At 45.5% G+C, this 15,655-nt stretch overlaps 2 protein-coding genes across 8 annotated transcripts in view; one reads left to right on the forward strand and one right to left on the reverse strand.

Annotated features, from left to right (window-relative positions):
* Positions 1–843: 843 nt before the first annotated feature.
* Positions 844–11,599, reverse strand: LOC119161104 (bolA-like protein 1). Of its 3 annotated transcripts, XM_037413440.2 has the most exons (7): positions 10,344–10,586; positions 10,156–10,235; positions 7,792–7,842; positions 7,036–7,087; positions 4,365–4,429; positions 2,625–2,693; positions 844–1,046 (listed from the first exon to the last, which is right to left on the reverse strand). In XM_037413440.2, exons 2-7 carry the CDS (start codon positions 10,231–10,233, stop codon positions 960–962), a joined length of 402 nt encoding a protein of 133 aa, XP_037269337.1. In that variant the 5' UTR covers positions 10,234–10,235; positions 10,344–10,586; the 3' UTR covers positions 844–959. The 3 variants fall into 3 exon arrangements, with proteins under 3 accessions (XP_037269337.1, XP_075736014.1, XP_037269336.1); XM_075879899.1 differs by lacking the exons at positions 10,156–10,235; positions 10,344–10,586 and adding an exon at positions 11,488–11,599; XM_037413439.2 differs by having other exon boundaries at positions 10,156–10,577.
* A 58-nt stretch (positions 11,600–11,657) lies between these two features.
* The window catches only part of LOC119185819 (uncharacterized), a 150,376-nt gene continuing 146,378 nt past the window's right edge, over positions 11,658–15,655 (forward strand). For 3 of the 5 annotated variants that reach the window (XM_075879883.1, XM_075879885.1, XM_075879888.1), the window contains exon 1: positions 11,658–12,141. Coding sequence is in view for 2 of the 5 variants with exons in the window: in XM_075879888.1 (XP_075736003.1) it covers positions 12,092–12,141 (50 nt within the window). In the remaining 3 variants the exon portion in view is untranslated. Of the gene's footprint in view, positions 12,142–12,173; positions 13,061–15,655 lie in introns of those variants that run through there. The other 2 variants (XM_075879882.1, XM_075879887.1) reach the window with 1 other exon arrangement.

Genomic DNA, 15,655 nt, shown 5'->3' on the forward strand with positions numbered 1-15,655 from the left:
CCATTAGCTCGGGTCCGTGGTGTCGCTACACACCAAAGGCCTGCTTACGCAGACGCCCCTGCGAGGCCAAGGAAGCTGTCCCTTTTCCTAGACAGGTATCGCACGTCGGTGCGGTGCTGAAAAGCCGTTGAGGAGGCCTACACACCGTCCCCGAACGGTAGTGGCAGTGACGGCAGATGAGAAAGTGGCGAGGAGGCCTAGACGCCATCCTCAAGCTGCACGGTGCCGGGTGCTTGGGACGAAGAACCGTAGATGTAGGGGGTTGTCTTTGTCAACTGTGCTATTGTCGTGAAGAAATAGACACAAGAGACAGCACCCCTGCTGCGGGCCGGCTGTTGATATTTTACTTTGTCTTCCTCTGCTTTCTAGTCTACCATCTAGCACGCGCCCGCGCCCCAGTGGCGCTGTAATCCTTACAGTATATATATATATATATATATATATATATATATATATATATATATATATATATATATATATATATATATATATATGTAACCTTGCTCTTTGTCCTCCATTTATGATCGGAGTATGTTTATGTTCAGTGTTTTACTGAATCCTGGACGTGAAAATACCACCCAAATATCGGCAGCATATAGCAAAAATAACTGTTAGAGGGAACAACGACCGCAGCGGCATATTTGTCCATGGCGTTGCCTTGCAGGTCTGTGGCTCGATGTACCACCACAGCGGCCGGATCACAGTGTAAGCTAAATGAAAAAAAAAAAGGTGTGTTTCGCTGGAGAATTTTCGGCACACAAAATTATTTCCCCATGCTTCGCAATCAGGTCGTAGCTTGGTCACGTTACAAAACATTAAAGTTAATTGGACGGACTTAAACAATTGTGTAGCTGTAAAGATGGTATGTTCATTCTTGTTTAATATTGGAACACATGATCATCGTTCTATAGCAATATGTAAACCCTACTGTCACCTTCGAAATACAAGTATATGCTTCATTACTTCTCTCGATTCTCCCTCTTCATTCCTCCAAGGCAAGGCGGCGATTTTCTGGTCTCGGATTGCCACTTGTCCGGCGTTGAAGTCTGAAAGTAATGAAAGAACGGTGTAGTAATCGATTGTTGAACAAACAAAAATTGTAAACACCAAGTAGCGTTTCTGAGAACTCGACGTTACAACTGTGTAAGCAAACGAACTGCAAAGCACTACATTTTGAAGCAAGCATCAACTTTGTAGTGAAATTCAAGTAATATAGAGCATTTGACCACAGGCTGAAATCAGCAAGGTTTTCACTCCTTGCCGCTCCTAAGACATACTTACTTGGCGACATCAGTCAATCGGCGATCACGATACATCTTAACCATCGCCTTTATTGACGCAAAACAAAAAACGAATACCAAAGAAACGGCAAAAATGAGAAATGTAATAGTGCCCACAGAGCTGCCCTTAGTGATAACAATAAGGCCACTGTTGTGCAAACGAAGTAACTTAAGCGAGAAGATGCACAGCCACTATACATCAATTGAACTAAGTCGCGAGCAAAGCTGGTCGCGAGCAAAGCTGGTCAGCATGGCTTCGTTCTCCTGGCTAATCTTTGAACCTCGCATCTCCCTCTTTCCCACCCTTGCTACACTACACTATATACAGCTGTGCTTGCTTTCTTTTTTTTTTGCGCCTGTGTCTTCTATTTCTTTCTATCTATGTCTATTTGCTTCTATTTATTTTCCTCACTTTCCTCTGACTCATTCCTTTTATGAGCCACCGCTATTTCACCATCTATCTTTGCTTTTTCCATTTCTTTCTATTTCTCTTTCAATCCATCCTTTCTGTACCCATTCTCTCCTCTTTTCTATCTTCTTTATACTCACTTCCCTTTGCAACCCCCTTGCTATTCTATAATACACAAGGCTCTGCTGGCACCTCTGGATAAGTGAGTGATTATGACGACCACCTTTGGGTCGTGGATAGCGTCAGACAGGTTCAAATCTGGCTTCCCAAGAAATTTTTTTCCACTAGAATTTCTCTCCCTCTCTTTTTTTCTCCTTGTACTCATTCTCTCGCATAACGGAGCTACTGCATTGCCCGCCGGGCAAATCGGCGCACATGTTTTGGGAGAAGTGGGAAGGTAACGAAGAAGAGGATGCAGAGAATATATGCGCAGTTTAATGATAATGATAGTTGTTCATCTAAGACACACGGCAAATATTAACCTCCAGCAGCTCTTCTGTAAAAAAGTGGCTCTACAATAAACCAGGAAAAAAATAAAATAAATACGAATGAAATGACCACAACGACAGCCAATAAATCAATAGAGGAGTGAATCATCAGTAAACGAATTCTTATTAAGCCGCTTAGACGGCATGATCGTCGTTAAGAAGTATGCGTGAGATTCGATTGACGCATGTTCATGACTTTTAAAACACGTGTGTTCGAATATGTCCGCATCGAACGACATGGCGCTTGTAACATTCTGTGGAGTCACTATTTGTCATTGCTGAAAACCGAGCCGATCAATTGCCGTGATCGATTTGAGATACAAGTTGTCGTAACCAACATTTAGCGTACCCTGACAGGCGTTCTACCCATATGACTCCGCCTATGCATCTCTGCTATGAATGTAAAATTGCAAAGCGTTGGCAAAAAAAATTGCAATATATACAAACCTCAACTGAGAGGGCGTGAACAGGATCCTTCAGTTCTTCTTTCAGTGCAGTGTACACCATGGCGTGTTGCTGTAACGTGTGGAGAAGAAAAACAAAGCAAGACAGCTCAGATGTGGATATAGTGGATAGCTGGGGCTTATGCGAGTGCTTGACTAGCTACAGCAATGCATGTCATAGTGACATTTTTTAAAAAGAGCCATCTTCTTCTTGAGAATACAATAAAGCCTTTCCGACCAGAATATATTTTCGCACATAGCTGACGTTTCGTGTACATGCTCGAGGCCAGACCATGCACTAAAGAATCACGGATGCACTTGTAAATCTCACTACATGATCCATTCCTGGCTAACTGCTTGCAGGTGACTTCACTACGTGATGGAAAACTGTGAAGCAGGGGTGAGATTGTTTGTTGGATAAATTTCTGTAAGCGGAGGAGGATTGACGGCGGTCTGATGTAAAAAAATAGATGCCTTATGCGCAGCCTTACAAGTAGGACACTACATATTCTCTGTAACAATGCACCTGTCATGAAATAGATCTAGTTGTTGTAGTCACAATGACCCAGCATATAAAATAGGAAGGACGAGGGTATCTGATATGCATTTCGAACATTTATTATTAAAAAAATCAAGAAATCGCTTACATAAAGGCTTCTCGGACACACTGGCTTATCAGCAATTGAACCACCAAACCCAAATTTGAGATAAAAAAATGTTCTTCCATGTATATTGATAACCCTGAATATAGATTGTAATGAATGAGACAAGAGACAACACCCATTCACTGGGCCAGCTGTTGATGATGATGATGATAATGAAAGCCTAATGATGAATTCCACTGGTAGATCCGGAGCAGCCGCCGAAATCCTGGAGCGAGCACTCGGATTGCGCCAAGCCAGATCTGCGAGTGGAACATGTGAATGCCCTGCCTGAGGTCGTGCCGAAAGTTGTCTGCACATACGCCAATAAACCAGTCTTGAAAACTTTCTCGACATAGCCGATTATCTTCGGTCGAGACTTCGGCCTTGCACACGGCAGGAAAGCACGTGCAGCTCGTCCTCGCTGCAGCTACTAGTGCTCTCACTGTCGCTCAAAGCGAGAAGCAAACCAGCAGCAGCACATTCAACAACAGCATCAAACAATGCCATTTCAGAAATGTAAACCCGTGCAGAGGGCACCGCCTCGAAAAAGAAAAACACCACTCATGGCAGCTCCAAGGCAAGGCGTCATTTCCAGCACAGGCGCTGCCCGCCTGTGCTGGAAATGACGGCAACACAGTCTCGGAGTTCCAGTGAAATTCGTCTCTACAAGACGGAGCACGCGAAACGCTCCGTCACGAAGTGAGTTGCTCCTAATCTGCTAGTGGAACACACTAACTTGCTTCGAATCTACCAGTGGAATCCAGATTCTTGGCCGTGGAGTAAGAAAACTTGGCCCCGCTCGATGAGTGAAATTCGCCATAAATGTATGGCTCACACCCATTCTGAAAGACAGGCCAAGGAACGAATAATAAGATAGAAGGAATCATAGACTAATTGTAAATCAAATAATTATAAAATGGTTAGTTCTTTAACTTCATTATCTTTCCCTGGCCGAGCATGGGCCAATGCCCCGCTTTGTCTTCATCAAAAAATATACAAGCTAGTAAAAGAACACAACCAAGCCGGTTAGGATTGAGAGGCGACTTGAGATGCAATTGTACCTCAATATGACACGGAAACACGGGCAACTTCCTACTCACCTGCACTAAACTTTTACCCTCGAATGCGGACGACACCACAGTCACTCGGAAGTGCGTCTCCGATCCTGTGAGAAAGGAAAGGAACTTTGCAGCGACTACATAGATTGACCGTATCACACACTACGCGTACACTGAATTACATGTGACGCGGAATACTAGGAAGCAGGTATATACACCGTTGCATCGATTACGGTAGGACCTTACAGGTAGTAATAATTTCTGGAGTCTTACACGAGTAAAAACAGCGGCCTGATTATGAAATACGCCACAGTGGGAAACTCGGGATTAATTTAGACCACTTGGTGTCCTTTACCGTGCACCTAAACCTGAACACACGGGTATTTATTGCATTTTACTGCTCGAAAGGCAGCGGTCGTGGTTGGGACTCGAACCCGCACCCTTGGCTTGATAGTGCAACACCTCACGTGGCACCACAGCAGGTAGCACTCAACAACTCTGTTACAGTTAACCATAACTCAGTGCAGGTGTGAAACTAATGACTGGTCACTGGCTTACTTATCCATCTTTGGTTATCGACATTCTATCACTTTGTAATTACACAACATTGAATAGCCAAGGGAGGTTATTAAAAGGCATTCATCTATGCAGCGTCATCAGCATTGGCATTATAACGCAATAAAAAAAAACTGTGGGCAACTTGCACTGGTGATGCAAGGATGGATTAACAGCGGAGCTTCTGGCCAACCTATAGATTATTAACCTGATCCTCAGTCCACCTTCTTCATTTTCCCAAGCTGCCCTCTGACGTTTTGGTAGGGGCTCAGAGAACCGATATTGCTAGAACGAAAGGCTCCGTAGACCAGGAGACGTTTCGTGCCATTGCCGATAGGAAAGGGCGCATATCTGCCATGGCATCATGAAAAAGGTGCATTAGCATGGTCTTAAAGGGCCACTCACCAGGTTAGACAATTTTGAGCTGACAAGCGCAATGCGTAGACGAGGCGTTCATGATCACGTCTGCAAAAATTTGCAACGCTACGCGCCATGGAAATGGGTCAAATTACAAGATGAACGCTGTTCCCCCTCCCCTCTGCCGGCTCACGCCTAGAGAATGAGGGCATAACGTGGGCATATGAATGGCCCTACGTACACGGCAATGTAATGACGTTGGTCCTCCACGTAGACGAATCTGCTCTGACGTCAACAGTATACCACGTGACATGGCAAAAATTATTTAACACAGAATGCGTAGTTTATGTATTTTTTGTTTTAAGAGACTAATAAAACTTGAAATAAATAATAAGACGCAATGAAAAATTGCGCGCGTTATTTTTTCATTTTTTCCCGTGAAATGCTATGAGATGCGGGGCTAATGTGCCAGCCTTTCGCATGCGTTCGTGTCCCCGCGGTCTGCGCATTGAGCATACGACCGCAGTGGAACGCTCCTACGCGTTCGCGCACTCATTGTGCTCATTTACTCTACCGCGTCTAAGCCAGCATTTCCAAACCATCCAGCAGAAATAGACCACAAAATAAGGCTGGTCAACAAAGCAACGCGGCTTGCGTGCTCGGGGGTTGGACTTGTTTGGGCACGTCATGCGCACGTCACCTCATGGTCGGATGTTGGAGATGGTGGGGAAGAGATTTGGCTTGCGAAGGCTACGCGGAGGAGTGGCAAGGGTTTCAAGCTCGCCTCCTTTCATCCTCGTTTCGCGCCGCTTCAAAAAACCTGCTTTCTCCGCTCGTGATGAACCAATTCAAAAAATTTTTGTAGCAAAATGTTCCTTATCAGACACCCAACAACTTCCACTGTGACTAAAATTCGGTATGGGGCCTGGTGAGTGGCCCTTAAGGTTCGAATTACTAAAGTCCATTACCTCTTGCTGTTCCTGCATCTTTCTCTCACTCCTTTTTCTTCTGTTTATCTGTTCGAGGCATGATTCAGAGATCTGCCCATTTTTTAGAAGGTGCACACATAAAATAAATGCATATCCATCGTGTAAACCTCACACGCTGATTACACGCCTCATTACCTGCCACACTACTAAGTGATGCATACCTCGCCAAGAGCAAACAGTCTTTACTTATACTCAATCTGAAGATGAAAAAGAGGATGAAGAGTGAGTGTGCTGGCCGAGTATTAGATTACATACGCTATAGGACTCACGCTTCATCGTCCATTAAACGAGCTACAGCTGGTCTGGGATGGCTGTTCTTTTTATCACAGCCGCAAGATGCGGAGGCTTTGCTGTGCATGAGTACACGGACATATTCTAGTCTTGCTGGGCTATTTATCCAAGACCAGACTCATGACCACCTATCAAAGGTGCCGGGGCGTTCGTCCCATTTTATTTCCACCGCTTGCCAGATGTAAGTCCTGGCCATTCAGTGCCAGGGGCCAGCACAGTAGGCCTGTGCCCCCCCTCCTCCCCGAAAGGTTTTTCACCATGGTATAGAGAGCAAGAAATGACCATTTCAAGGGGCTGCCCTCCCTAAAATCAAGGAGGTGCTTCCTCTCCCCCGCAGAAAAAAAATTGCTGGCTACGCGCTTTTTCCATGCTGCCGTAACATGCGGCTTTGCAAGGTGGCATTATGAAATAATGCAACAGGGACAAATACAGAAAGCAGTTTCTACAGCACTATCTTGGACAACTTTTGGCCCAAGATTGGCGAATATCGAAGAATATATGGCAGGATACTGTTTTTTTACCTTTGGGAACGTTGTGCATGTGGCTTTCATTTTCAACCAGGAGTTCTTGCGGCTGCGGGAAGAGAACAAGAGAATAGAAAAGCTTCTTGCATTGAACGTGAAGTCACTAAAAGAATATATCACCATATGAAATTCACCTGGCTGATAACAAATTTGCTCTCAATTTCGAACGAGCTGCCGAGTCAAAGAGAGAATGACCATCGGCAGACATTCAGACTAGTTAAACATTCAGCACAGGACTGCAACTTTGCGTTTCTTTGCCTCTCTCTCTCTTCCTCCCTCTATGGTCGTCACTGTTTCAAGGTCAGGAGAATAAGCGACGACTGCAGCAACGCCAGAACAGTGCTCAGTAGCTGACGAATGTGTTGCACTGGCACATTTACAGAACCGAGGTTCGGCGACTTGGGGGAGAAGGAGGGAGCATGGGCTCCCCTTTGGGACACAAGCAGAAGCGCGAAAAAGCTGAGATTTTCTCTAAAACACTGCCCAGCCTCTTAGTCTTTTGCCGAAGCAGTTTCAGAGCATCTTGTGTTTTTTCCTGTTCCCATTTACCCAAATAAACTGTGTCCCCATTGAAGACGTTCAACAACTTTTTTTATGCGACACCCACCACCCCTAAATATATCGATAAATACGGTTTATCTACACAATTATGGGACCACCAAGAGTGTTTTAGTGTCCTCTCCTCATCCCCCTTCACTCCTCTGATTTTTGCAACGACGACAACGACACAACAACGGTAGCAAGAAAACTCACGTTTAGAGCCTCCTTCAGTTTTCTCAGTATCCTCGATTCTGTCGGCTTTGTCTGGAAAATAAAAAAAAGCTACCTTTATTTTGCGTTGCACAGAGAGTCAAAGTTACAAACATGACACATATTCATTTTAAAACGACACCCTTTTCTTTCTCGCCTTACTTCGTAATTTTCGCAGAGAGGTATAATTAAATTTAGCTTCTTATTATACACATCCAGAACATAACATAAATCTGTATTTTTCTGGCTGTGCCTCCTCCTTTGTTTTTGCTGCAGTATTTCATTAGTGAAGTAACCTTCAGCAACAAATAGCAGTTGGCAGCTAATGAGCCACATCATTAGTATGCATACTTTTCATTACTGTAAAAGTGGCACTACATTATATGCTAATCAAGCATGCATATGCAAATACAAAAGAACAATATGCTATATTATTTTCCTGTATTACTCACAAATTCATTGTGTCCATTATCAAAAACTACTTATGACATTGACTGCATGATATAGTGCGACCGATATTATGCTGACATTCTTCCTCACCTGTCTTAAAAGGTGAATAAATTATGATAATAATTTTTTATGTTTTCACACGAAACTATATCACAGCCCTTAGCACGTTAAAAAAACTGACGGGTTCCATCAGACGACGTTCTGAAGTAATTCCAATAATCTATAATTCTCATATCCTGCGTCCTTCAGAAAGCATGATACAAACGAACATTCTTCAATTTTTTTCATTTTTTTTCCCACTCAAAGAAACTAGATAGTAATGCTGAAACCAAGCATGAGAAACCCAGCTGATTGTTGCGGTTCGGGGGGCGGGCAAACTTACAGCAGCATAAACTGCAGAGTGTGAGCAAAAAGAAAATCGTAGCTCAAACACGGTCACACCGAAGATGTCAGTGAATGATGGCTAAATTTTTGGGAATAACGATTCATGGGAAAAACCTTAGGTCAGCAAATTTGAGTCGATTCACTCAGACTTAACCAGATCGAGTCTGGGTCAGAATTGGTAAGTAATAATTAGCCAAGTTTGAGTCCGAGTGAGTCTGAATAAAACACTAGTGAATCTTGAGCTCGAGTGAGCACTTGCCGCAACATATATTTCTTCAGAGAATCTCAATGAACTCGACCTTTTGCTGCCGGCCTATGAGATAACTCCTACAACGGCCACTGGATGGAAGTGCGTTTTCATGAAGCAGACGTGCTCTCACGAACGGTTTCATCTCTCAGCATAGGCGTGCACATGAGGGGGGTAGGGGAGCACAAAGTCAGCCCTATACATTGACATAATAGGAAGGGGGGGGGGGGGGGGGGCGCTATGGTTAGTTGCCGGTAGGGCGAAGTGTTTCTATTGCTGAAATTTTAAGCAGCCTGGTTGTTCCTAGGTTATTTTTATGGTTTACTAAAGAATCTTTCGAGAAGGTCAATGAAGCCAAGTTTGAATGCAGTGTTTAGCCAGGTTATCTCAAGTTTGGTTTGTATTTTTGCTTACAATGCTTTTAAAAGTTAATTAAGCCACGATGTTTTATTAACATCAGGGTATACCGGCTGTTTCCACGAGTGTGCGAAAATTCCTCAAAATAAGAAAAAGCGATATTTGTGGGCTGACTACACAGTTGCGGCGTTAGATGTCTAGATACATAAATCATAGCATTAATTACAGAAATTGAAATAATTAATTCTTAAATTCCATTGATTGATATGTGGGATTTAACGTCCCAAAACCACCATATGATTATGAGAGACGCCGTAGTGGAGGGCTCCGGAAATTTTGACCACCTGGGGTTCTTTAACCTGCGTCCAAATCTGAGCACACGGGCCTACAACATTTCCGCCTCCATCGGAAATGCAGCCGCCGCAGCCGGGATTCCTTAAATTTCATGAAACAGGCGAAGAGCACAAGTGGGAGAATCGAAGCCCTTCTTTCAAAGATCCTGTCGCCGCTTTGACATTTACAAAAAGCAGCTGCTGCCAATTTTGCGAAGCGATTGAACTGTACCGACTTTACCACGGAAACCGAAGCGCCGTAGATGATTTGGTGAGGGGAGAAGCCTAACTGATTTTGCAGTGGGGGAGGCACGAAAATTAAATTCGTCATTCTTGTAGTCGAAATTCGGAAGTGTATTTTCGCATGGTTCATTTCGGAGCGTTCAACGTTACGCGCCCAACAAAATGCAACTCTTCCTCGCATATGTGCCCGGAAAGAGGGGGGGGGAGGAGTTGGCATTGAGGCAACATGCAGTTATGTCGCAATGCAGTTTGTTTAACACGTCGAACGTAGCAGGTTGGGAGGTTTGCACCCTACTGTGTAGCGTAACAGGAAGCGATCCGGAACTAGAAATAGCTATGAATGAAGCCACTCACTGACGCCGCTCTATAGGCACTGCAGGTCCCGCCGAAGGTCGGCAGATTTCTTCGCGCGAGAACGATGCAACGCTGCATTACTGTAGGCGCACAGGGAAAGATGAGGGAGGACGAGTCTTTAGTACATACGTAACGACACAGCACCGTATCCCTTGAGTACGACGGTACCGTCAACTTTTAGAGCTTACCAAGATTTTACGAGGGAACGCTTAAAAGCTAAAGCGTGCTAATATTTTTATTTTGACCGCAGCCTGCAACGGCAGGAACTAGAGGACGACAGTTCCAATCACTTTGTAATAGCGAATGAGCGAGGAAAAGTTTGATACTGGAAGCTGCCATTGCTGAGATGACGATGGCGGTGGAACCAAGGTCGATTGGTGGAACAGCGCATATCACGGAGGCGCATATATTTAGGCAGAGGCTGCTGCGCCGCGCGGCGCACAAGCTACCCTAACACAGAAACGGCTGCTGGGGCGCATAGAAGTGACGTCATGCAATTTTTTGGTTAGGTGCTTTGTTTTAATCAAGGAGGTTCTATATTGGTCTTCTGGACTGGAGGTGCACCTCGACATGGCCTTCTAGATTTCCTTTGCCTGCCGGATTATCAGCGGTCATTTGGTAAGCGGCTTTTGTCGGAACTATGATGATGGCGCCACTTAAGCAGGAATGCCTTCAAATTATTTTTTACGTTTTTGAAGCTTATATGCAACAAAAATAACGTAAAAAGTTTTAAAAAGGCGTAAACAAATTTGTAATTAACTATACGTAAGTGCCGTCGTTATAGATGACAGGCATTTTGCCCTCATTCAGCAGGCAACCCTTCGATGCAAGGCATAGCCTTCCAAACACGGAGGAAGGAAAAAGGCACGGAGGAAGAAAAAGGTAAGGAGAGGCCCTGACTTCACTCGTTGTGAAGCCGCGATGAAGCCGGAAGTCGGCCATATTGAGTAGGCAAATTCTCCTCTCTTGTTTACATATGAATGCGAAGCAGAAGGCGCGACTCCCTCTCCGGCTCGGAAAGCACGTGGGCTGCGCAGCGCGTGTGTCGTGACGATCCGAAACTAATGGAACTGGGCTCATCACTCAGAGCCAGCGGGACACCTTCAGCGAAATCGCTTCGTCCGAGTAATAACAAAGAGTAACAGCTCGCTGACAACGAAGCAACTACGAAAGAACGCGCGCTAGATGCACTGACAACGGCGAGTGCTTTCACGTCATTAATTCAGCAACTGTACAGACAACACGATCGGTCGTGCGCCTTCTACGGTTGCATTCCGCCACGCGACTGACGCAGCGTCCTGCCACTGTGTCCGTGTTCCGCGTGAAACTCACCTGCGTCAGCATTCTGCGACCGTGGTGACTTTGAGTACGGTGCTAGTGACAGCTGAACGTGGTTGCTGTTACGTTGAGATTACCTTCCTCCGTGGAAAAAGGTAAGGAGAGGGCATGCCCAGCCGGCGCAGGGCGTAAAAAATGTGGCGGAAATGACATCATGGCGGCCATAGTCAGTAGGCACAATGGCGGCGTTGTTATGGTTACGTGTTGCGCAGTGAAGCTGGTCTAGCAGTGAGCGGCCGCGGCTGGCGGCGGAATGTGTGCCTCCCCAGGTCTCGTGCTGAGCCGTGGCGGACAATATCTGTGCTCTGCGCCGCGTTATTGGTTACGCAGTGTTCGTCCGGCTGTTACATTACTCTTAGCAACGTTTACAAATCTCTTTGTCCATCACGGGGTTCCAACAGTGCGTAGAACAAGTGCATATCCATGTGTCGTGTGGCGGTTGACGCGGATGAAGCAGTTAGTGTTCAGCGAAATGGCGTTGGGCACCATGACGAAGCTGAATGACGACGAACGCCTTGCAGGTCAGTGACGGTTGAGCAGTGCTCCTGCTTGTGACAACGGACGACGCTGTTGAGCCCAGCAAAACGCCGTGAGGACCATGTGCACATACGTAGTTTCGTGTTGTGTGTGTACAGTAACAACTTGCAGGTGCGTATTAAAACACATTTTCTGTTCCGCTTGGTACACTCTCCACCAGCATTGCATGTAATCTCAACGTAACAGCAACCACGTTCAGCTGTCACTAGCACCGTGCTCAAAGTCACCACGGTCGCAGAATGCTGACGCAGGTGAGTTTCACGCGGAACACGGACACAGTGGCAGGACGCTGCGTCAGTCGCGTGGCGGAATGCAACCGTAGAAGGCGCACGACCGATCGTGTTGTCTGTACAGTTGCTGAATTAATGACGTGAAAACACTCGCCGTTGTCAGTGCATCTAGCGCGCGTTCTTTCGTAGTTGCTTCGTTGTCAGCGAGCTGTTACTCTTTGTTATTACTCGGACGAAGCGATTTCGCTGAAGGTGTCCCGCTGGCTCTGAGTGATGAGCCCAGTTCCATTAGTTTCGGATCGTCACGACACACGCGCTGCGCAGCCCACGTGCTTTCCGAGCCGGAGAGGGAGTCGCGCCTTCTGCTTCGCATTCATATGTAAACAAGAGAGGAGAATTTGCCTACTCAATATGGCCGACTTCCGTCTTCATCGCGGCTTCACAACGAGTGACGTCAGGGCCTCTCCTTACCTTTTCCTTCCTCCGTGCTTCCAAATTAGCAAACGCCAAAATGGCCAATCGCAAAGGCCGAGTACAAAAACCTTTTTTTTTTCTACGTAGGTAGCGCAGTCATAGATGACGGGCGTTTCGTGCTCATCTGGCAGGCAAGGGAGATCTAGGAGGCTATGACCCTGATAAGTGACGCCGGTCACCACCATATTGGAAAAGGAAAGACTCGGAAGCAGACGACAAAGTGCGCTTCGTAGCAGTTAAAGAATTTACAAGGCTATGGTAACTTCGTACGTTGCTTATGGCTGCTCAAATTGCATCAAAAAGACGTCTAGGATCACTTTTCACGTGTAAGTATTCTCGCTTCGTTCGCTGACGATCGCCTCTTTTTTCGCGTATTTTGTTAAATTAGAAACAATATAAAAGGAGCGCATGCGTGTAATACATGCGTATAGCTGTATGGAAGGTAACTTGAGGCTTTAAATGCTCGTTGACACGACGTTGTCCCTGAGTTTTAAGTTTTTGGACGAAGGACTTGCGGTCTGTGGCTGCACGTATAAAACATTGGAGCGAGTAGGACGTCTGAATGCCCTTTGAATTCCAAGTTTTCTGGTGTTGTCTTACAAGGCAAGGCTGACGGCGAGCATGCATATTTTTTTTGGTAAGTGAATATTGAATTTAGTGCATGTTTATTGAGGAATTCGCAAACGTAGAGAACATTTCCATGCCGTGATTATCCGTGTTACAGATTTTAGAAAGACAGTCCTCTGCTTCCTGCCTGGGAACGTGCTGTTCAAAGAAATAGTTAGAGGGCTACGGGCGGTGACCACCTCTGTTCTATTTATTTCGAAGAATGCTGCTTCGACAGAATGGGGCAGACCACCAGACTGCAGCTTGGCAGTGCACCTACGATTTTTCCTGCTTTCCGAGCGCATCTGCAAAAATTTGTTAGTTTCTACCTCCTTGACGTTTCCTCAACAGAATGTAGTCACAAAAATAAGCAATTGCGTCTAAAACAAGATGAGACACCTTTGAAAATCCGTTCTATCTTTCTGACGAAACCAAAACACCGATAGACGAAGTTGTCAACATGAGTGAGTGGCCCCGCCGTGGTGGTCTAGTGGCTAAGGTACTCGGCTGCTGACCCGCAGGTCGCGGGTTCGATTCCCGGCTGCGGCGGCTGCATTTCCGATGGAGGCGGAAATGTTGTAAGCCCGTGTGCTCAGATTTGGACGCACGTTAAAGAACCCTAGGTGGTCGGAATTTCCGGAGCCCTCCACTACGGCGTCTCTCATAATCATGTGGTGGTTTTCGGACGTTAAACCCAACATGTCAATCAATCAATCAACATGAGTGAGTGGCATTATATCAAACATCAAGCTACCTCGCTTCTAGGCTCTGAAGACTGCGCTTGCCATGACAGCACACGTCGCCAACGGAAGTTGATAAATGTTTTGCATAACTAACGCCGCTGCAATCGTTCTTATAAGTGGTTCATTTGGGGTACGTTTCCTGGAGTTTGTTGGTTGCACGCGACATCGGTGCTTCGGTTTTGGTTCCGCTTGTAAATTGATTAGAATTCGATAACTCTAGAACAATTACTGGCGACTCCCAGTTTACTTAATTACCTCTATTTTCTAACTTTAGGTTTAATTATTTATTATTTCAACTTTCTTATATATATTCTCTGGTAATCTGCCGGCACACATACAAGCACATATATGAACGAGACGAGCAAATGCCGCGTTCCCCTGGATCGGGAGTAACAGCAGGCGCATTTCTTAAAACACCCTATATATACTACAACCCTTTTGTACCGCCAGCTCAATATGCGAAGCATCCCTGGAAAACAGATTGATCTGAAAGCGTGCAGCTGACAATGAGTGCATGAGATAATTTGTTTCATAAACAAGAAAAGGCATTTATTCGTCGGTGTAACCTAAAGGTGGTTTACATCATTTTTTTTTTATTGTAGAACTGCAAACCGACGCGCGTATTCCATTGCGGTCTATGGGGGTTCCGCCTTGTTTTTCCTCTAGCAATATGGCCACCGGCGGCTTCACTTGCTCTCGTTTACAGTGTACTAGAATAGGGGTAGTGGGCTCAGAGACATGCACTGCCTGAGGCACCTCATCTGGCCGAGGGGTGGCGCCACAAGCATTTTTTCTTGAAAGGTAATGTGGAGTTTTGCGGCTACGCAGTCAGACGGTGCGGGTTATTTTAGCGGGGTGTGTAGTTGTACGCAAGTTATTGCTGTCTATACGGCAGGATTTGTGCCAACACGCGTTTCTCGTTAAGAAATGCAAAGGGAGCACGCTGCCGCTATGATGTCAGTGCTGGATCGAGAGATGTTGGCGGCTGCTTCCCGGAGAGCCGCTACTAACTGATGGCTCGTCACTAATGTAATGAGTCTATAGATTACAGGAACCCGATGTTCGCACCTGTTCACGCACAGCGATATCAGACGTTTTCGAATGTTGTATGTTCCTTGAACACACACTCGTCGATGCTTGCCAGGAGTTAGCGGTGAATGCAGGCCCAAGTTGACGGAACTCGCCAGTCAAGTTGCAAAAAAAGCGATGCACTTTTCGCGTGGGAAAATGCTTTACATGCACGAGAAAGTACGCGTTGTCTTAAAGTAATGGGTGTCCACAACGTCCCCTTTATTTGTGGGAAATTACTACCTTGAGATTTCAACCAGCAATATATTCCAGCTGTTTAAATAAAAATGGATACATTGGAGCACAGCTTTCTTGTGACGGGTGCATTGCTTTATGTAAACTCAAAAACACTTTATTTTCAACTCTGACTTTTACATTGTGCACTTAGGGCAGCACTGACATAAAAATTACGCCCAAAACATCCACCAAACGAAATAAAACTTAAAGAACTGTTTAGTCCCCAGAAATATTATAAATTTATTTGTTAGAAAATGGTGAGGCATC

This window comes from Rhipicephalus microplus, chromosome X (genome assembly GCF_043290135.1).
Source record: "Rhipicephalus microplus isolate Deutch F79 chromosome X, USDA_Rmic, whole genome shotgun sequence".
In the NCBI taxonomy this organism is placed as follows: domain Eukaryota; kingdom Metazoa; phylum Arthropoda; class Arachnida; order Ixodida; family Ixodidae; genus Rhipicephalus; species Rhipicephalus microplus.